This window comes from Dendrobates tinctorius, unplaced genomic scaffold (assembly GCF_039654945.1).
Source record: "Dendrobates tinctorius isolate UK_male_01 unplaced genomic scaffold, ASM3965494v1 ptg000120l, whole genome shotgun sequence".
Classification (NCBI taxonomy): Eukaryota; Metazoa; Chordata; class Amphibia; order Anura; family Dendrobatidae; genus Dendrobates; species Dendrobates tinctorius.
In genome coordinates, this window is record NW_027361788.1 from 38,738,254 (window position 1) to 38,761,173 (window position 22,920).

Here is a 22,920-nt window from a genome sequence, read left to right on the forward strand (position 1 = left end):
GGCGCACCCTATGCTAAAGATAGGGTGCGCCGATCGCAGGCGCCGCTGTCCGCTAGGAGGCGGCGCTACAAGGAAGGGGCGGGCACGCCGGGCAGAGAGCCGGATCGGGGGCGGAGCTACCCCCAGCCGTGCACGCGCTGAAAATGCGCTAATGTGAAACCGGCCTTAGGCCATAAAAATTGAAATCTTGAAAATTGCGAAGTTTTCTACATTTTTACCAAATTTCTGATTTATTCAGAAATAAATGCAAGTTATGTCGAACAAATTGTAACACTATCATGAAGTACAGTATGTCACGAAAAAAAAACAGTTTCAGAACCAGTGGAATCCATTGAAATGTTGCAGAGTTATGACCTCATAAATTGACAGTGGTCAGAATTGTAAAAATTGGCTTGGTCATTAAGGTGAAAACAGGTTTGGGGGATGAAGGGATTAAACTAGCCAGATTTGCCCTGCAAGAGGATAGCAAAGCTGGCTGTCAACTCATGTGCGACTTGCTATAGTGGATGTACCAGATCAAATCACGTTTTCCCAGTAATAGATATAACTAAGAAATAGAATAGAAATATTTGCAATTTGGAGAAGACAGCACATCTACTATATAATCGTCTAATTCTGTCTGTAACGGAAATCCCGCATCGCTGATTTGTCGCGCCCAGCCGGCTGCGACCAATCAGCGACCGGCGCAGTCCGGCCGAATTCAAATGACACATGCCACCGCTAGCCGCTGATCTCATCTCCTGCCACACGCAGGTCAGCGGCGACGCAGCCGGGAAATGACCGGCGCAGCGCTCAATGTGCGGATGGTTCCCAGGGTCTGGAGTAGAGGAGACTCTCCTCCAGGCCCTGGGTACCATAAACCTGTAAAAATTAGAATTAAAATAAAAAATAGTGATATACTCACCTTCCGATGGCCCCGGACTCTTTCCCTCCTCTCACCACGCGCCCGGCATCTTCCGGTCCCAGTAACGCTTTGCGCGAAGGACCGCTGATGACGTCGCGCTCTAGCGAGAGTGACGTCATCTCCGATCCTTCGTGCTAAGCATTACTGGGACCGGAAGATGCCGGGAGCGTGGAGAGATCGGGGGGCCATCGGAAGGTGAGTATAACCCCCGCTAGCCATATTCTAGAATACACGATGCGATAGAATCGGGCCACCATCTAGTTTACTTATAACTTACTTACATTGACTATGCTGGATTGAAAAGCCCTTTAAATGAATTGATCAGGATCAGTGAAACATGGCTGACTTCATCACAAAATAGCGGCACCACGGTCCATCTAACACTGCTAGTTAGCACAAATGATGAGAGTAGAGATGCACTGGAATATGCCAGACAACCACTAGAAACATGTAATGTGGATTTTGTAGGAAAGTAGCCATTGATTTTTTTAATCCTGAACAACCCCTTTAAATGTACAAGGAGAAAATAAATACAAACACCAGGCCGGGTTAACAGGTAACATTTATTAACACGCCATACAAAACAGCTCGAGTCTCTTCTATAAGAAGAAAATAACAAGACATTGAACTACACAGATTGTGCGTTCATAACAGCAATATCATTTAAAGACAGAAATATCCAGTCTCACGCTTACAGTAGGTTACAGTGTTAGATAAGTCCAGCACGGCATAGTCATGACTTTTTAATACACCGGCTCGAAAATAGAAATTTTTTGTGAAGTGTGACCTGGCAAGGATGCTCTGTGCAAGAAAAATACTGTAAAATTGACAAAAATAATGCTGGGCTGTCACAAAACCTAAACTCCACCACTGTAAACCCTAAGATGCTATGACTAAGGGGCAAAAAGACTTAAAAACGGAACCCATGATTTGTCTTTTTCTATCAGTATTTTTGGGGGTTAAAGCTGGGTGACTGTTAATAGAAGTACTATGACTCTCACTGGGACGATAACCAACATCTCCACCCTCCTGAATAGAAAATCTGCCAAGTAATGCACAAATAAATCCGCAGCTCATGTATAACTGGGCAGGTTAGGGGGCATGTCTCCTACAATGTGCAACTTTATAGGTGTGCCCATAGATTTCCAGTAAAAAAAACAATCACAAAACTAAATATAACAAAAAGGTTTGGTAACTGCCTAACAGGCTAAGCAACTAGATACAAATTGAGCAAGTGCAGCTTATAATGTAAACTCCCCATTAAGTATTCCCTGCCTAACCCAGGAAGAAGTGCAGAACCGCCTTAGTAATATTAAAATTGACAAATCACCAGGCCCTGATGGCATTCACCCTCAGGTATTAAGGGAGTTAAGTAATGTGATAGACAGGCCTCTATTCCTTATATTTAAAGACTCTATAGAAACAGGGTCTGTTCCTTTTGATTGGCGGCAAGCAAATGTCGTACCGATACTCAAAAAGGGGTGTAAACGGGAACCTGGAAACTATAGGCCGGTAAGCTTAACATCTGTTGTGGGTAAAATTTTTGAAGGGTTTCTAAGGGATACCATTATGGAATATCTCAATGTTAATAAATGTTTAACTCCATATCAACATGGATTTATGAAGGATCGCTCCTGTCAAACTAACCTGATCAGCTTCTATGAGGATGTAAGCTCTCAAATGGACCAAGGAGAATCATTGGATGTCATTTATCTCGACTTCTCTAAAGCAGTTGACACTGTCCCACGTAAAAGATTGGTAAGTAAGAAGAGAAAGCTTGGGCTAGGGGAAAATGTGTGTAGATGGGTAGGTAGCTGGCTTAGTGATAGAAAACAAAGAGTGGTTATTAATGGGGCATACTCAGATTGGGCCAGGGTTACTAGTGGGGTACCACAGGGTTCTGTATTGGGCCCCCTACTATTTAATATATTTATTAATGATCTAGTGGATGGCTTACACAGTAAAATATCAGTATTTGCAGATGATACAAAACTATGTAAGGTAGTTAACACAAAGGAGGACAGTTTGCAACTACAGACAGATTTGAGTAAATTGGAGAATTGGGCTGAAAAACGGCAAATGAGGTTTAACACAGATAAGTGTAAGGTTATGCACATGGGAAGGAGAAACAGATGCTACAATTACTTACTAAATGGGAAACTGCTGGGGAAATCAGACATGGAAAAAGACTTAGGCATCTTAGTCAATAAGAAGCTAAATTGGAGTGCCCAGTGTCAGGCAGCTGCCACCAAAGCAAATAGGGTCATGGGATGCATTAGAAGAGGTCTGGGGACACGAGATGAAAACATAATTCTCCCTCTATACAAATCACTCGTCAGACCACACTTGGAGTATTGTGTGCAATTTAGGACGCCGATGCTCAAGAAAGACATTACTGAACTTGAAAGGGTTCAAAGGCGGGCTACTAAAATGATAAATGGAGTTGGTTCACTACAATACCCAGAAAGGTTATCAAAATTAGGTCTATTTACTCTAGAAAAGAGAAGACTTAGGGGAGACCTAATATATATGTACAAGTATATCAGAGGGCAATACCGAGATCTCTCCAATGGTTGTACCAAGGACTGTGACAAGAACAAGGGGGCATTCTCTTCGTTTGGAGGAAAGACAATTTCTGCCCCAGCATAGAAGAGGGTTCTTCACGGTAAGAGCAGTGAGGCTCTGGAATTCTCTTCCTGAGGAAATGGTGATGGCCAACTCACTGAATGAATTTAAGAAAGGAATGGATGCTTTTCTTGTGAGTAACAGTATAGAAGGTTACGAATAACAGAATATTATAGGTAGATAGTTCACCCAGTTTAGGGGAAGGAATTTTTTTCCCTATGGAGAAAATTGGCTTCTACTCTGTGGGTTTTTTGCCTTCCCCAGGATCACCAATGCAGAACAGCTGCACTAAAAATAGGCTGAACTAGATGGACATAAAGTCTTCCTTCAGTCTTCAAATCTATGATATATATATATATATATATATATATATATATATAAAACACACATAGTAGAAAAGATGTACATGGTGCACATCTTTGCTATTATATACACTACTATTCTATAAATCAAAGTTTAAAGAAATATAAAAAAAGACGCAGAGATATGCCATCCAAACAGAAGCACAGAACGAATGCTTCTAGCCTCCACTGAGTGAATGGGGAGTTTGTCTGGCACATACACACTGTAAGGATTTCTAGAAAACATCGCTTTCCCCCATATAAATAATAAAAAAAAAAAATTAAATTTTTAACAACTTGCAATATATATAGTTTTTCTATCTTTCCTTTTACTCTCCTTCAGCTGTCACTCACTTGTTATGTCAAGGTCTGTTAACATAAAGGAAGATTACCTAAAGCAGTCAATGTGTTTAACAGCTGCTGTCCACCAGATAACTTGTGTTTCAGGCTTACTTGTAGATGTGCGTGCAATAAATAGCAAGAAATGTCTGACCATTACCAGACTTTCTGAGTCACCGGGCAGCTTGGCCTCATCAGTCATGGCTGATGTGCTATGAACCAATACCATAAAGTTGGCTATAGACATTATTCTACTGTCGGTAGAGATACATCACTAATTTATGAAGGCCGCTGGAGTAGTCTCCTTCCAACCAGAAATGTTTGATCAATGCGTATCCTTCACTGATTTTTTTTTTTTTTAAAAGGATAATATCTAAAATCTTATAAAAGGCGTTCTTTTTTCCCCTTACTTAAAAAAGGTACTTATTTTTGGCTAAAAATCATTTTTGTAATTGGGCTTCATTAACACATTTGCATAGTTTAGCTTCTACAGCCTCTGTGTTGCACTGTCTATTTCTGGCTGCAGAAGGGGTAAACTGAGAAACTGTCAGTGAGCTCATTCCAACAGTTCAATGGATGAGATTCTAACTCATCTGTCTCTTTCTTAGCAGCTCTCAACTGATGTATGACCACATCAAAGTTTACTGTGTGGGGAAAGAAGGAGCCTGTAAAAGAAAAACAATGCAAGATTTTTAATGAAGCTGAATAGCAAAAATGATTTTTTTTTGCATCAAATATATGGAAGAAAAAAAAAAAAAAGTTCTCAGAGGTGGATGACACCTTTAAGACTTAGACCACATTTGTAATACCTATAGTAGCAGTGTTCCGTTTTTCAAGAGCTGAAGGAGATTTCTTCTATTAGGGACGAAAAAAATGCAAAACGTATGAAGCAGTAAACAATATGCTTATTAACACAAAACTGAAGCTTCCATATAGGTTACATACAATGATGACCCTATCACATACCGGATGTCAGGGCTGCAAACCATAAGTACAGATCAACTTAATATTATTAACATTAAAAGACTTTGTCGTTGTGTAAACAGGTTAGAGCTAAGCCGAAAAAGGGCTCCGCCAGCTGTGCAAATATCAATTATAGTAATATCGATGGAAATTCTAGGAGAACATTAATACCACAGATCAGGCTGTAAAGAATTCTTACTCTCTGTAATCACATCTCTGCCCACTAGAGAGCCAGCCGGCGTGTATCTAAGGGTAGCGCAGAATAAAGGCTATGTACTGAAGCAGTGGACAGGACGTCCACGAAACGCGTAGTTTTATAGCCCTGAATAAAGTATGCAACTCTCCTGAAGCCAGTGGTTCCCTTGCCTGATTTTGGAGGAGCGCGGAATTATCGGCATCTTGAATATCCTGTCCAGAAGCTCTATTAGTGGGCGGAGTACGCAGGACACACAAGCTCGCAAACGCCCCCTATTAATGAACAGAGTATGCAGGAGTCACAGGCTCTCTCTTAGTGGGCAAGGTATGTTGGACTCCTAGGCTCTGTATTATTGTACTGGCCATGCAGGACTCATGATTAGTGGGTCACAGATGCAGGAATCACAGGCTCTCTGTTAGTGGGTGGGATATACAGGACTCACAGGCTATTAGTGGCCAGGATATGCAGAACTCGCAGGCTATTAGTGGCCGGGATATGCAGAACTCGCAGGCTGTTAGTGGCCGGGATTCGCAGAACTCGCAGGCTGTTAGTGGCCGGGATATGCAGAACTCGCAGGCTATTAGTGGCCGGGATACGCAGAACTCGCAGGCTATTAGTGGCCGGGATACGCAGAACTCGCAGGCTATTAGTGGCCGGGATACGCAGAACTCGCAGGCTATTAGTGGCCGGGATACGCAGAACTCGCAGGCTATTAGTGGCCGGGATACGCAGAACTCGCAGGCTATTAGTGGCCGGGATACGCAGAACTCGCAGGCTATTAGTGGCCGGGATACGCAGAACTCGCAGGCTATTAGTGGCCGGGATACGCAGAACTCGCAGGCTATTAGTGGCCGGGATACGCAGAACTCGCAGGCTATTAGTGGCCGGGATACGCAGAACTCGCAGGCTATTAGTGGCCGGGATACGCAGAACTCGCAGGCTATTAGTGGCCGGGATACGCAGAACTCGCAGGCTATTAGTGGCCGGGATAGGCAGAACTCGCAGGCTATTAGTGGCCGGGATAGGCAGAACTCGCAGGCTATTAGTGGCCGGGATAGGCAGAACTCGCAGGCTGTTAGTGGCCGGGATATGCAGAACTCGCAGGCTATTAGTGGCCGGGATTCGCAGAACTCGCAGGCTATTAGTGGCCGGGATACGCAGAACTCGCAGGCTATTTATGGCCAGGATATGCAGAACTCGCAGGCTATTAGTGGCCAGGATATGCAGAACTCGCAGGTTATTAGAGGCCAGGATATGCAGAACTCGCAGGCTATTAGTGGCCGGGATATGCAGAACTCGCAGGCTATTAGTGGCCGGGATATGCAGAACTCGCAGGCTCTCTATTAGTAGACCGGATATGCAGAACTCACAGGCTCTCTATTAGTGGCCAGGATATACAGGACTCACAGGCTCTCTATTAGTGGACGGGATATGCAGAAGTCACAGTCTCTCTTAGTGGACAGGATATGCAGGACTCACAGGCTATTAGTGGATGGGATATGCAGGACTCACAGGCTATTAGTGGATGGGATATTCAGGACTCACAGGTTGTTAGTGGATGGGATATGCAGAACTCGCAGGCTATTAGTGGCCGGGATATGCAGAACTCGCAGGCTATTAGTGGCCGGGATAGGCAGAACTCGCAGGCTATTAGTGGCCGGGATAGGCAGAACTCGCAGGCTATTAGTGGCCGGGATAGGCAGAACTCGCAGGCTATTAGTGGCCGGGATAGGCAGAACTCGCAGGCTATTAGTGGCCGGGATAGGCAGAACTCGCAGGCTATTAGTGGCCGGGATAGGCAGAACTCGCAGGCTATTAGTGGCCGGGATAGGCAGAACTCGCAGGGATATGCAGAACTCACAGGCTGTTAGTGGCCGGGATATGCAGAACTCGCAGGCTGTTAGTGGCCGGGATTCGCAGAACTCGCAGGCTGTTAGTGGCCGGGATTCGCAGAACTCGCAGGCTATTAGTGGCCGGGATACGCAGAACTCGCAGGCTTTTTATGGCCAGGATATGCAGAACTCGCAGGCTGTTAGTGGCCAGGATATGCAGAACTCGCAGGTTATTAGTGGCCAGGATATGCAGAACTCGCAGGCTATTAGTGGCCGGGATATGCAGAACTCGCAGGCTATTAGTGGCCGGGATATGCAGAACTCGCAGGCTATAAGTGGCCGGGATATGCAGAACTCGCAGGCTATTAGTGGCCGGGATATGCAGAACTCGCAGGCTATTAGTGGCCGGGATTCGCAGAACTCGCAGGCTCTCTATTAGTAGACCGGATATGCAGAACTCACAGGCTCTCTATTAGTGGCCAGGATATACAGGACTCACAGGCTCTCTATTAGTGGACGGGATATGCAGAAGTCACAGGCTCTCTTAGTGGACAGGATATGCAGGACTCACAGGCTATTAGTGGATGGGATATGCAGGACTCACAGGCTATTAGTGGATGGGATATTCAGGACTCACAGGTTGTTAGTGGATGGGATATGCAGAACTCACAGGCTTTCTATTAGTGGACTGGATATGCAGGACACACAAGCTCTCTATTAGTAGGCATGTGTGCAGGACTCCGAGAAGCCAGAGATAAAAGACTCACAGGCTCTCTCAGGAGACCTAACAACTTACATAAAAATAACTGATTGAAATTTAAAAACGTTATCATGAGCTCAGTGCGCCCAGTATCCTGCGTAGAAATGAGCGAATATGTTCGGAAAACGATCGCCAAATCCGGATTTGCCATATTCGTGCCAATTTTAGGTTTGACGAACGTTTCTGAATATATTCGCTCACCTGTACTCCCATTCACGCCAATGGTGTTCGGCTATGTTTGTCGAATATTGCAAATACGGCGATTGTAATTTGAACCGAATATTGAAATATTCGCTCATCTGTAATCCTGTGCTACCCTTATATACAATCCTGACAGATTAACTTTAACCACACTTCTGAAACAGACAAAAAGTTCGCACTGCGAACCAAAACGGCTACAATCAAGTCTAGACTAGATTATAATGGGATATTTAGTATGCAGCTATGTTAATCTTGCACTACACCTTTTTTTATCCTCCAGTGAAATCCAATGCTGCATTTCCAATTCTGCAATCTCCTTCTAGCTCAGAAATGATAACGCATGTCCTTCTGAGAGCTACAATTTAAACCAACAGCTAAGAAGTCATTTCAAGTAATGCGTGATGTCTTACAGGAGGCTATGGGTGAATTACAAGTGATAGAAAACAGCAGAGTTCAGGATGCAGCTTTAGATGTGATTGGAGTAGACTTAGAAGTAAAGCGGTACATAATGTATATAATATATGTTTATCTAGATAATAGCTGCAAAATAATTTTTAAAAGCGACACCCCCTCTTTACAGTGCGCTAGCTTACACCACACGTGACTACACCATCATGGCACCAGTTAAAACAGCATTACGCTACATTATTTTTGTTTTTATCTTCAAGACCTGCTCCAATAGAAAAAACAAATTTGGAAACAATTGTTAAGTTTGACAATGTCTCAAACACCCTTAATCAACTATTGTAACTACCCTAATCGAAAAAGTGCCATCGATATCAGCAAATTAGGAGACGATAAGAAGTCGTGTCACATAAGAACCAATGTACAACTGTCAGATTGCAGATCACTCATCCATAGGGACCACTAGGGAGACCATTGCACGATACCAAATTTGTTGACTACTAAACAGCTATAACCAGTGATGGGGGTAACAGACTGGGACAGCACCAAACCAGTTCAGAAAAGGATGGTCATTTAACATTAGGGCCTGTAGGAATACAAGGGGTATACACCATGATGTGGGAACAAGCAAGACTCGCCTACTAACGGGTATGACAATTGGCAAATACCACCTCTGGGTAGTCAAAGAGTGTCAAAAAGGGCTGTAACACCCCAGAACTTAGAGTGTCCAACCTAACCCTACACAGCCCTTCCCCTAAATTCTCACCTTAGTGACACCCGTCAGTCTAATGGGTGTCTTCTAGTAGGCCTCCATTAATTCAGCAGCTGCCATGACCTGCCCAGGAAGCAGCATTGTATACATATGTGCAGTGAGTCATTTCTTACACATGTTCCCAGGCAGGTTGTGACAACCAGTAACTGGAACCAGTATGTGCAGGAGCAAACCACCAGTTGATCACTGGGAATTACATAATTGGGAAATTTTCGTCTCCCAGACATAAGCTGGATTTTTTTTTTTTTGCTGTTGCCCAATGCTGTAATTTTACAAGGTCACACAATCTTGTAATATGTTTGGAAAGCGCTAAAATAAAATTCTTTGTGAAAGAATTAAGAAAAAAAAATAATCAAAAAGACTAGAGTCCGACCTGTATCCGGATCCAGTAATATTATTACATACACATCTTCCGACTATTGCGATAAAAAAAGGTTTCATATGGTGCATTGTAGATTACAGTGCCCATAAATTAAAGGTGCAACTAGTTCTCTTATAAATAAAAATAATAATAAAAACCTAAAAATCACAGATTCACAGGTTCTGTGGTAGAAACTGGGAATTATTCGCGTAAAGTAGCAAAGTGATACACGTCTCTGTGGTCAAGTATAGGTAACGTTTTTCACCATCTCAGACAGAATTGAACAAATGGTCAAACCAGGTAATAACGTACGAGAGGATGCTCTGGCTCCGAATTTGGTACTTGCTATTGTGACTTGGCAAAAGATTATTAAAAAAAAAAAAAAAAAAAAAAAAAAAAAGATCTAAAAGCTTTTTTTCTTTGCCTCCTGAAGTCACATAAAACCATATTTTTTTTTGTACTGACAATATAATGCAAAAGTGTGGAATCTTAAACAATACCACTAATTCAATATTCAGGAAGAAAAGAAAATCAGAATAAATATTTTTCATTTGTTTTGGATTTTTCTGTAATTCAACATAAAAAAAATAAATAAAATAAATACATTTACGGTAACATTTTGTGCCCGATTCATCATCTGCTATTTTTCAAATCACTTTTCATATTCTGTCTTATGGTACTCGCTCACGGGTTGTTGTTTGTTGGTTTTCACCAAATTCATTTAAATGGTGCTAAAATCAAAAATGTTCCTCTCCATCTTTAACCTGTTTTGAGACTTTTTAGAGCGAAAAAGGTGCATGCTCCACTAAAATGTTACAAATCTTACATCAAAGGGAAGGCAAGGAGGGGAGTGAGGGGTGGTATTCTAGAGAACATTTGCAACTTTTTGAAAAGTCGCAAATGATGAATTAGGCGAAAACATCCGAAAACCCTAAACTCTGCCCATAGCGGTGAACTAAAAAGGCGAACACATAAAAGAGTGACTTTAAAAGAAAGGCACAAATGGAAAAATGAAGGGGGCGCAATAAAAACAAACAAAAACAGAACAAGACACTAAAAAGTTGACAATAATGAATTGGGCCCTTCATGTGTATTTGTAGCATTTACAAATGTGACGCCACTATCTTGATGACACATAATTGGGGTAACTGTGTGGCCCCTTTTCCAAATACCTTATTATGGCACATCATTATCATGACTTCTATGAACCGTACAGTAACAGTGCTCGGTCTGGCTATGACTGTGTATATGTGTATCGCTAGCATGTAATACTACATTTTTCTACCAGTGGCCGCTGCAGTAATAATGCATAGCTGGGGTACCATGTCCCTCAATTAGCCGAATTCAGGGATGGCTTCTTTTCAAAAAAGGTGTTGTCTGCATGAAACAACCCTTTGTTTTTTTTTTGCAATACAGAAGTGTTCTGATAATGTATTTGATAAAATATGTAATGCTTAGAATTTTTCTCCTAGCATTGTGCCATCAGTTTTGGATGTGACATCTTGTTCCAATAGCATGCACCAAATTGAAATTACTATTGCAGATTCTAATTTGCTTATTGCTTGTACATATTTTTATAGTGTTTGGCGAGCCAAGTGCATATGGAGAGATGCTTTTAAATGTAGGAGTATTTATAAAAAAAAAACAAAAAAAAAACACACAAGCAGATTCAGCTTTCAGCCTGGGGCTGTTCTCCTTTCGAAGCATAGTAGGACTTGGTACAAGAAGTTACGTGTCGGTGAAAACTGTCCCGCCACATAAAACGCTTGCCACATATATTACACTCATATGGCTTTATCCCGGTGTGTATCTTCATGTGGCCTACCAAGTGATGCTTCATTTTGAACTTCTTACCGCAGACCCCACATCCATAAGGTCGCAGGCCGAGATGCATGCTCATGTGTCTATCCCGTTGGCTCTTGTGTGTAAAGCTTTTACCACACTGGCAAGGATACAGTTTATAGACTACTGCAGTGAAGCCAGAGGATGATGTTTCTTCTTTAATACCTGTAGAAACGTCTAAGCCTTCCCCAAAACCTCCTGAGGTGTTTTCGGTGACACGCTCTTCAAGATGTTCCTCACGTTCTCCTGAAAACTCTTCCATAGAAGCGCCGTAAAAATCAACATGGTCGTCATAACGGTTGTTGTTGCTGCCGCCGCCACCACCACCACCACGTCCTTCCGGCTCTTCTATTTTCTTATTACAGAAGTCAAAGTTGTCTACAACACCTGAAGTCTGGATTGGAGGATCAACCTGGCCTAAGCTGACAGACTCAGAGACCTGTTCCTCAAAGGGTGGGTGCACCTCAACACCTTCACATTCCTGCTCAAACCTTTCAGGTTTTATGTGGACCCATCGTTTGTGAGACATGATGCTTGGCTTGATGTACAGAGGACGAGAGTAGTGATAGTCGGCACTGTCGCTGGCACCTTCTTCACCATCTTGGCTGGTCATCTCCGTACTCAGCTGATCATGTTCTGTGGAGGAGTTACTGGGCAGATACTCATGTTCAGTGAGTTGAGAAGACAGCTCATCGTCCTTCGGACTATCTTCTTCATTCTCACCATCTCGTACGTCTTCACCCTTCCTGAATTCCGCCTGGGCACACGATCCGAGCTCAAAGTTTTCGCTGAGACCATTGTAGTTGCTGCTGCTGGGGGACTGGTGGTCATTGCTGAGATTGGACTTCTGACACAGAAGAGTTGGGTTACCTTCCAGGAGCTCTGTGCACTTGTCTACGACATGCCACATCTGAAGGAAACTTGCTGCTGTCAGATAACTCACAATCTCCTGAGGGGGTAAAGCTAGCCTTCCAGTGTATGAGGACAAGAGTATGTTCTCAAACACCCGCGGATTCATGACATCAGGAAGTACCACCCTCCTGCTGTTCTTAAGCAAAACCTGGTCACAGAAGTATGGTGAGCTGGCTGCCAAGACAGCTTTATGGGCTCGGAAGAGGTGGCCTTGTACCACAATGGAAATGTCACATAACTGACCCAACTGGCGCTGCTGATTCAGCTTCTGAAGGATGTTATTTGAGAAATCGGGAAACTCGACGCGGAAAGAGTTCGTTCCAGGCTCCATTTCATTACAAGTGCTTTGAAGTTCTGCAAGAAAAATAACACAAAACTAGTGAACAAACTTAAAGGGAAGGTGCAGCAATTTTTTTTTTTTTTTTTTGTATTAAAAATTTATATGAACAATTATTTTTAATACAAAATTAAACTATATAACTTTATTTTTTTTATTATTATTTTTACAGCCACTGGGCACTGCCATTTTGCTTTGCAGGAGTGTAAGAGACACTTACACTCTGCAAATATGGCTGCCGTAGGCATAGGAGACAGCAGTCGGCTGCCGACTCTATTCCTTGCAGTGAGGTAATTATGGGGGGGGGGGGGGGGGGGGGGGGGGAGGAGGGCTGAAAAGTCAGCAGCAGCTGACCTGTGAACGCTCCTCTCACTCGCACACATACACCAGTGAGTTGTCTCAGCTCCTGCAGCTGTGGGGGGTGAGGAGTCTGCACAGCTCAGTCCTATTGTCTGGGATTGTCTGTGTATCTAATCCTCCAGTGTGATACTGACTGCTGAGCCATGTATCTAATCCTATCCTGTGTGATACTGTGCTGAGCCGTGTATCTAATCCCATCTTGTGTGATACTGTCTGCTGAGCCATGTATCTAATCCTATCCTGTGTGATACTGTGCTGTCGTGTATCTAATCCTATCCTGTATGTTACTGTCTGCTGAGCCGTGTATCTAATCCTATCCTGTGTGATACTGTGCTGAGCCGTGTATCTAATCCCATCCTGTGTGATACTGTGTGCTGAGCTGTGCATCTAATCCCATCCTGTGTGATACTGACTGCTGAGCCGTGTATCTAATCCTCTCCTGTGTGATACTGTATGCTGAGCCGTGTATCTAATCCTATCCTGTGTGATACTGTGCTGAGCCGTGTATCTAATCCCATCCTGTGTGCTGAGCTGTGTATCTAATACTCTCCTGTGTGATACTGTATGCTGAGCCGTGTATCTAATCCCATCTTGTGTGATACTGTGCTGAGCCGTGTATCTAATCCTGTCCTGTGTGATACTGTCTGCTGAGAACTATATGCTGAGCTGTGTATTTAATTCTCATGTGTGATACTGACTGTTGAGCTGTGTATGTAATCCTCCCATGTGTGATACTGATTGTATTATGTGTGATCTATATGGCGGCATTGTGTGTGATCTATATGGTGGCATTATATGAGAACTATATGGCGGTATTATGTAGGATCTATATGGTGGTATTATGTGGGATCTATATGGCAATATTATCTGCAGAAAGGTGGTTCTAGCTGAGCACCTGCACATGGGTCTGGGGTAATAGAGGTGGCAGCATGAGCTCTAAATAGGTGCCGTCAGGGGAGGGCTGGTGAGGCAGCTGAAGAGAGGGGTCTCATTTTTATTGTTACTATATGGCTACATTTCCCCCCAGCCTGCTTCCCGGCGTCACCTCGGACTGCGCCTGTCACCTCGCTTTGACACATCGCCAGGACAGGATGGAGAAGACAGGATATGAGGAGGGGAATGGGGTCTTTGCATGCAAAGTCTGGATCAGAACAGGCCATCAATCAGCAGAAATGTTTCCTGGATTTATCGAGCAGACGGTCCATCCATGTATATAAAACACAGCGCTATATGTACAATCCCTGCCTGCTCCGCGCCCCGAACAGGGTGCCCCCCCCCATAGACCAGCACACTGCTCTCCTGAAATACTCTTTGCTGCTGTCACCCTGCTCCTTCCACCATATATCTCCCTCTGTGACCCCCATAGACCATAACACTGCTCTCCTGAAATACTCTTTGCTGCTGTCACTTTGCTCCCTCCACCATATATCTCCCAGAATCCTTGCTGCCTGCCATCCTCAGTGACCATCTACTCATCAGTATAACTTTGCAGTCACCAGCAAAATGGCTGCTCACTTTGTTCCTAAATCTCATCCTCTCTTATCCCTTAGAAAACACCCAGAAGGGGAGGAGAGGAGTATAATCACACACGTGAACAGACTCAGACCATATTTACTGCAGGGCAGTAATGTGAGCTAGTTGTACACTAGGTTTTTGTCAAATTTCAGTAGCTGCTCCCCCGAGTATTTAAAATTGGAAAGACCAAATCTTTTAAAATTATTTTTAATATTTTACTAAATGATAAACAAATGATAATATTTAAAAAAAAAAATTACATTAACTCTTTACATTTTTTCAATTGCTGGAAAAAAAATTTTGGGATGGCACCTTCCCTTTAACAGGTACAAGGTTAAAGGGGATATCCCACAGACATAATTCATCCTCCTTTGCAGTAAATAGATGATAAATGTAGATTCATGAGAAACGTTAATGAGCTAATGCAAGTACCCAACAATTTATTGTTTCTGGGTGTGAGAAGAGGTAGCCAAGCAATGCACCCCATTCACACTTGGGACTAGACATTAGCTCAAGATATTGGATTGTTCATACTGTAGATCCCCCTGACAATCCCATTTGTGAGTGGTCTCTATTCCAAAGTGACTGGTGCACAAACAAGTTGTACACGATGTTCATTGCTAAACTAATCAGTAATTATCATGCAGTTCTGGTGGCACGTCATCCCTGTTTTGGGAGAGGACACAAACGCTATTGTCATGTAGCAATATAACAATGTGACCACGGTATTACTGGCAATGACTGACCTACTGTGCAGACATGAATTAGCCGTGTACTTTCTGCGGGCCAGCGTGCACTCACATTTTCCAACCCAATCCACCTCCACAGTGCAATTTCTGCAAAACTAGAAGTGGAAAATAAGAATAAAGACAAAACAGTTAGTAATCAAGCAAATGTATGATCCCATTAAAAGTTTCTCCCCCCCCACCCCTCCAAAAAAATAAAGTTATTCGCTCTTCAGACGCGCTGATGGCTGGTGGTCTGAACACTGGGATCCACGGCCTCAACCTGAATTGGGTGCATGCTTGGCCTCAGCTCCAATCATTGTTTATGTTACTGCTGGAAATAGACTTATAGACAATGAATGGAGCGGATGTCGAACTTTGCACCTCCTTTCCATTCAAGACGAGGGGGTGGGACGCCCAGCGATCAGAAAATTAGCGCTTATCTTGTAGAAGAGGCATAGCTTGATTTGTTGGGAATAACATGTTTGAAACATCTGGAGACTTATTTTTGTACAGGGTAATACTGCATGTGTATACAGCAGCTATGCAGTGTTATGCGTTTCCACGGTTACATGCTAGAACTAAACTCTTAAGTAGTCTGCTCCTGCCGGCCTGTATTACGCCCTCCTTCCAACATGCATTCAGTAGATTAGTAGGGACTGAAGAAACTGACCACACTGGATGGGTTTGGAATCTGAAACCATAGGATGGCATAAGAGCTGTACCTGTATACACAGAATGATGGATTCTTATATAGGACTACTTATAAAGTTGCTTCTTTTCTAATGGAGCAATAAATTGCTTGTGAAAGTAGATATGCGGTTTAATTAACACTTTGCTAGGAGCAACTTCACCTAACAAAAACCTGTAATACATGTGAAACAAAAGCAATAGTCGCTGTTGCATCACTTCCTCCACCTATAAAAGTCATCATGAGAGCGGTGGCCACGTGCTGGGCCTCACTCGCACATATGGTACCCATTGACCCGACATGTGCCAGAAGTCTGTTCTTTTGGGGTTAATTCAGGAGGCACGACTAGGGACAAGGGAATCCCGGATAAAAACAGATGAACGTTAAATGACTTTTACACAGGAGATTAAAGGGAACCCGCCATGTCTGTGACCTGCAGGCCGGATGGTGTAGAGACGGAGGAGCTGATTCCTGTGAACATTCCTATGGGGAAAGTTTTACGGAAAAGTTGTGTTTTATTCATTGAAATCCCTGTGGTTGTATGGATGAGTCCAGTCTGTGCACCCATCAGTGATTGACACCAGACTCCTTCATACAAATACCATGGATGTAAATGAAGAAAATGCACGTCATATTGAAATCGTTACCATTCTGCCCATAGATCAGACAAATATCTAAGGCGACAGGTTCCCTTTACGAGTAAGGGATGCACCCCAGGTGGTGAATGGGTGATATACGGAGATATTCAAGCTATACATTGGGCAATACTTCCAATATATGCGCTCGACAGACGGCTCTACCGTGATGTGAACGTGTTGGTGCTGCCATGGCAACCCCAGAGCAAGCGCAATATTGATGATGCACAGTAACTGATTTACAAGTGTGAACCCTCCAATACGTGTACACACCGACCACCGTGGTCAATATTAGACAGAACGTCACAGTTACACTGACGTATGTAACCTATATGTATGAGCAGGTATACAATACGTACAGCCATGCAGTACTGGTACACTACAGGTGTATATATAATAATGTACACTGTATTCCAAGTGTAACACCGGGCTGATATCTCTATGTTCCAGCATTATCTAGAGTTCTACAAGTATCAGGCGCCATCATTACACTACCTGCCACGGCATCGGCCCCTCCTCACATCTCAGCCCGGGGTACGGACACCTGGAGCGGCCGGAAGTGCTCACATCGCTCTCAGGCCGCGACTGACAGGGCATTTCCGCATATGCCGCGCTTAACTCCGCCTCTTCCGCCGCACGTGTAACCCCTTCGCTGCTGGCAGGAGAAGCCGCTTCTGTGACTCCGCCCCTCTGCAGACCGGTTTTATGGACAGAAGATCTAGATAGTGCTCCAACAGCTGATGGGTAACTGCGACTCTGGAGCGTCCGAACCAGCGGGGAGCTGTAGTGATAGGACAGGAGGGAAGTATTGCACTGAAGACATAGGAAGACATTACAACACATGCCCAGACCTCACGATACCCCCAGTCTATAGTGCCCAGACCTCACAATACCCCCAGTCTATAGTGCCCAGACCTCACAATACCCCCAGTCTATAGTGCCCAGACCTCACGATACCCCCAGTCTATAGTGCCCAGACCTCACGATACCCCCAGTCTATAGTGCCCAGACCTCACGATACCCCCAGTCTATAGTGCCCAGACCTCACGATACCCCCAGTCTATAGTGCCCAGACCTCACGATACCCCCAGTCTATAGTGCCCAGACCTCACGATACCCCCAGTCTATAGTGCCCAGACCTCACGATACCCCCAGTCTATAGTGCCCAGACCTCACGATACCCCCAGTCTATAGTGCCCAGACCTCACGATACCCTCAGTCTATAGTGCCCAGACCTCACGATAGCCCCAGTCTATAGTGCCCAGACCGCAAGATACCACCAGTCTATAGTGCCCAGACCTCACGATACCCCCAGTCTATAGTGCCCAGACCTCACGATACCCCCAGTCTATAGTGCCCAGACCTCAAGATACCCCCAGTCTATAGTGCCCAGACCTCACGATACCCCCAGTCTATAGTGCCCAGACCTCACGATACCCCCAGTCTATAGTGCCCAGACCTCACGATACCCTCAGTCTATAGTGCCCAGACCTCACGATACCCTCAGTCTATAGTGCCCAGACCTCACGATACCCCCAGTCTATAGTGCCCAGACCTCAAGATACCCCCAGTCTATAGTGCCCAGACCTCACGATACCCCCAGTCTATAGTGCCCAGACCTCACGATACCCCCAGTCTATAGTGCCCAGACCTCACGATACCCCCAGTCTATAGTGCCCAGACCTCACGATACCCCCAGTCTATAGTGCCCAGACCTCACGATACCCTCAGTCTATAGTGCCCAGACCTCACGATACCCCCAGTCTATAGTGCTCAGACCTCACGATACCCCCAGTCTATAGTGCCCAGACCTCACGATACCCCCAGTCTATAGTGCCCAGACCTCACGATACCCCCAGTCTATGTGCTCAGACCTCACGATACCCCCAGTCTATAGTGCCCAGACCTCACAATACCCCCAGTCTATAGTGCCCAGACCTCACCATACCCCCAGTCTATGTGCTCAGACCTCACAATACACCCAGTCTATAGTGCCCAGACCTCACAATACCCCCAGTCTATAGTGCCCAGACCTCACAATACCCTCAGTCTATAGTGCCCAGACCTCACAATACCCTCAGTCTATAGTGCCCAGACCTCACGATACCCTCAGTCTATAGTGCCCAGACCTCACGATACCCCCAGTCTATAGTGCCCAGACCTCACGATACCCCCAGTCTATAGTGCCCAGACCTCACGATACCCCCAGTCTATAGTGCCCAGACCTCACGATACCCTCAGTCTATAGTGCCCAGACCTCACGATACCCCCAGTCTATAGTGCTCAGACCTCACGATACCCCCAGTCTATAGTGCTCAGACCTCACGATACCCCCAGTCTATAGTGCTCAGACCTCACGATACCCCCAGTCTATAGTGCCCAGACCTCACGATACCCCCAGTCTATAGTGCCCAGACCTCACGATACCCCCAGTCTATAGTGCCCAGACCTCACGATACCCCCAGTCTATAGTGCCCAGACCTCACGATACCCCCAGTCTATAGTGCCCAGACCTCACGATACCCCCAGTCTATAGTGCCCAGACCTCACGATACCCCCAGTCTATAGTGCCCAGACCTCACGATACCCCCAGTCTATCGTCCCCAGACCTCACGATACCCCCAGTCTATAGTGCCCAGACCTCACGATACCCCCAGTCTATAGTGCCCAGACCTCACGATACCCCCAGTCTATAGTGCCCAGACCTCACGATACCCCCAGTCTATAGTGCCCAGACCTCACGATACCCCCAGTCTATAGTGCCCAGACCTCACGATACCCTCAGTCTATAGTGCCCAGACCTCACGATACCCTCAGTCTATAGTGCCCAGACCTCACGATACCCTCAGTCTATAGTGCCCACACCTCACGATACCCCCAGTCTATAGTGCCCACACCTCACGATACCCTCAGTCTATAGTGCCCACACCTCACGATACCCCCAGTCTATAGTCCTCAGACCTCACGATACCCTCAGTCTATAGTCCTCAGACCTCACGATACCCTCAGTCTATAGTCCCCAGACCTCACGATACCCTCACTCTATAGTGCCCAGACCTCACGATACCCCCAGTCTATAGTGCCCAGACCTCACGATACCCCCAGTCTATAGTGCCCAGACCTCACGATACCCCCAGTCTATAGTGCCCAGACCTCACGATACCCCCAGTCTACAGTGCCCAGACCTCACGATACCCCCAGTCTATAGTGCCCAGACCTCACGATACCCCCAGTCTATAGTGCCCAGACCTCACGATACCCCCAGTCTATAGTGCTCAGACCTCACATCTCTTCCCGGATTTCATCACCATGAAGGAGGAAGAGAAAACATATCTTGCTGGGGCAAGAAGAGAGAGCAGTGTAGATAGCAACGCGGTATGTGAGCGAATGTCATAGACTGCGAGAAAGAGAGCTATGATATGCCATGGACTTCTATAGCCCCATTCTGGATCTGCCCCCATTCACCTTCCCTATGCCATGGACTTCTATAGCCCCATCCTGGATCTGCCCCCATCCACCTTCCCTATGCCATCGACTTCTATAGCCCCATCCTGGATCTGTTCTCATCCACCTTTCCTACAGCCCCTACCAAACATCCCTACAGTCCCTATCCTACAGGCACTATAGACTGGGGGTATTGTGAGGTCTGGGCCCTATAGACTGAGGGTATTGTGAGGTCTGGGCACTATAGACTGGGGGTATTGTGAGGTCTGAGCACTATAGACTGGGGGTATTGTGAGGTCTGGGCACTATAGACTGGGGGTATTGTGAGGTCTGGGCACTATAGACTGGGGGTATCGTGAGGTCTGGGCACTATAGACTGGGGGTATCGTGAGGTCTGGGCACTATAGACTGGGGGTATCGTAAGGTCTGGGCACTATAGACTGGGGGTATCGTAAGGTCTGGGCACTATAGACTGGGGGTATCGTGAGGTCTGGACACTATAGACTGGGGGTATCGTGAGGTCTGGACACTATAGACTGGGGGTATCGTGAGGTCTGGACACTATAGACTGGGGGTATCGTGAGGTCTGGGCACTATAGACTGGGGGTATCGTGAGGTCTGGGCACTATAGCCTGGGGGTATCGTGAGGTCTGGGCACTATAGCCTGGGGGTATCGTGAGGTCTGGGCACTATAGACTGGGGGTATTGTGAGGTCTGGGCACTATAGACTGGGGGTATTGTGAGGTCTGGGGACTATAGACTGGGGGTATTGTGAGGTCTGGGCACTATAGACTGGGGGTATCGTGAGGTCTGGGGACTATAGACTGGGGGTATTGTGAGGTCTGGGAACTATAGACTGAGGGTATCGTGAGGTCTGGGCACTATAGACCCCCAGTCTATAGTGCCCAGACCTCACGATACCCCCAGTCTATAGTGCTCAGACCTCACGATACCCTCAGTCTATAGTGCCCACACCTCACAATACCCCTAGTCTATAGTGCCCAGACCTCACAATACCCACAATCTATAGTGCCCAGACCTCATGATGCCCCTAGTTAATAGTATTCAGATTGCATGGTACCCCCAGCACTTCATAACTTATGATGCCTATCTACAAAAATACACACACAGCTGTGGCAGCATCCAATAACCCTGAGAGCAGGTGCCTTAGATAACCCTCGTTACCTTATGTAACTTGTCAGCAAACGTTGCTTTTACGGTTCAGCTGGCACAAGCCCCAGCTTTTGTAACCTTTCTCCGGGCACTAAGTTATCTGTATTTGTTCCTCGTCTGTAGGGATGCCTGCACCTACTCTGTTCTGTAAGGTCTAGAATCTAACCGGTATTTGGCAAGTCTCACAGGGCCTCAGGTCATTTCCATGTTTACTCGCTTGGAGATTTCAATGTTTCTGGCAGCCAAGGTTCCCTTTTCAGGCTTTCTTGGACACTTGCCTCGCTTCCTGCCATTATACAGGAAGGTTTTGGAGAATGCCGGGACTTTCCATCTGGCACCTGTGGTGGAATGACTATGGGGGTTTTGCAGGTGAAGACACATACGGGTGATCCTTTTGTGCTAAAGTGTATTGTACACATGCCAGGTTAAGCCGTGTTAACATACCCCGACCATAGACATTATGGTACGATTGTATATCTATAATACAAACTTCAGTTTATGAAAGCTTAGAAATTCCACGTGAAAGATTGATGCCAGACCTTAGTATGGTACACATGACCACTGAGCAAGAATTAACTAATGTACTGTACATGGCTCCACATAGGCCTTGGAAATATTTGGTCTTACCATGACTTTTTTTCTGTTTTTTGCTCCACTGATATAGTATTAGAAAACAGCTTTGAAAAGTTCTGAAAACACCCATTAAAGTTTGTCACAGTGAAGAAATTCTCCTGAAATAAGGTCAGGAGAGTAAGTTGTCTTTCTTTATTTTCTAACAATCCTTTCACCATGCCACATTTTGAAAAATCCTGGAAAATCCCTTTAAGGTTATGTGCACGTTACATATTTTTCAGGTGGATAATGCTCAAAAAAGCGCTAAGTAAACTGTAGAAAGAGCGATGTGCATTTCTATGTAAAACTATTTACTGATAATACAGTATGTTTAGTCTGTAAGCGCTGCAGGTTTCCAAAGACTATTCTTCATGCATCTTCTGTTCTGAAGACACTTTATACTATTTGTCAATGAGAGGGTTTAAAGAATCCTCAGCATCATTTCCAAGCGTTTTGCCAGTGTATTAGCTTGATAAAACGCTAGTGATAGTCCATGAGCCGGGCCAGATATCGGTACTACCCGGAGTGACTAATTCTCTTTGGTGTTTTTTAGGTAGATGCATGTCTGTAGTTTATGTTTTCATATGATAGCCCTTGCACATCAGTAGCTTAACCCCTTCAGGCCTATTTGTACCCAAATGCCTAGGCCATTTTTTGTAAATCTGATCTGTCACTTCATGCGGTAATAACTTTGGGACGCTATCACCTACCCACGCCATTCTGAGATTGTTTTCTCGTGACATATTGTACTTCATGGTAGTGCTAATTGTGAGTCAATAGATTTTACCTTTCTGCATAAAAAATTACAAAATACACGAAAATTTGGGAAAAATTCGCTATTTTTGAACTTTGAAATTCTCTACTTTTTACAAAAATGCTGATACCCCCCATAACAGTTATTAGTTTACATTCTCCACATGTCTACTTCACATTGGCATCATTTTGGAAATGAAATTTTATATTTTTAGGATGTGA

The 22,920-nt window shown here is 44.9% G+C and overlaps 1 protein-coding gene across 1 annotated transcript; it reads right to left on the reverse strand.

The window, feature by feature from the left end:
• Nucleotides 1–1,448: 1,448 nt before the first annotated feature.
• Nucleotides 1,449–17,346, reverse strand: ZBTB43 (zinc finger and BTB domain containing 43). Its single transcript, XM_073541181.1, has 3 exons — nt 17,212–17,346; nt 15,412–15,509; nt 1,449–12,807 (listed from the first exon to the last, which is right to left on the reverse strand). The coding sequence occupies exon 3, from the start codon at nt 12,782–12,784 to the stop codon at nt 11,369–11,371; it is 1,416 nt and encodes a 471-aa protein (XP_073397282.1). The 5' UTR covers nt 12,785–12,807; nt 15,412–15,509; nt 17,212–17,346; the 3' UTR covers nt 1,449–11,368.
• Between the last annotated feature and the right edge of the window lie 5,574 nt (nt 17,347–22,920).

Excerpts from the sequence above, each read along its gene's own strand:
- ZBTB43 (XM_073541181.1), bottom strand. The coding sequence starts at position 12,784 with ATGGAGCCTGGAACGAACTCTTTCCGCGTCGAGTTTCCCGATTTCTCA.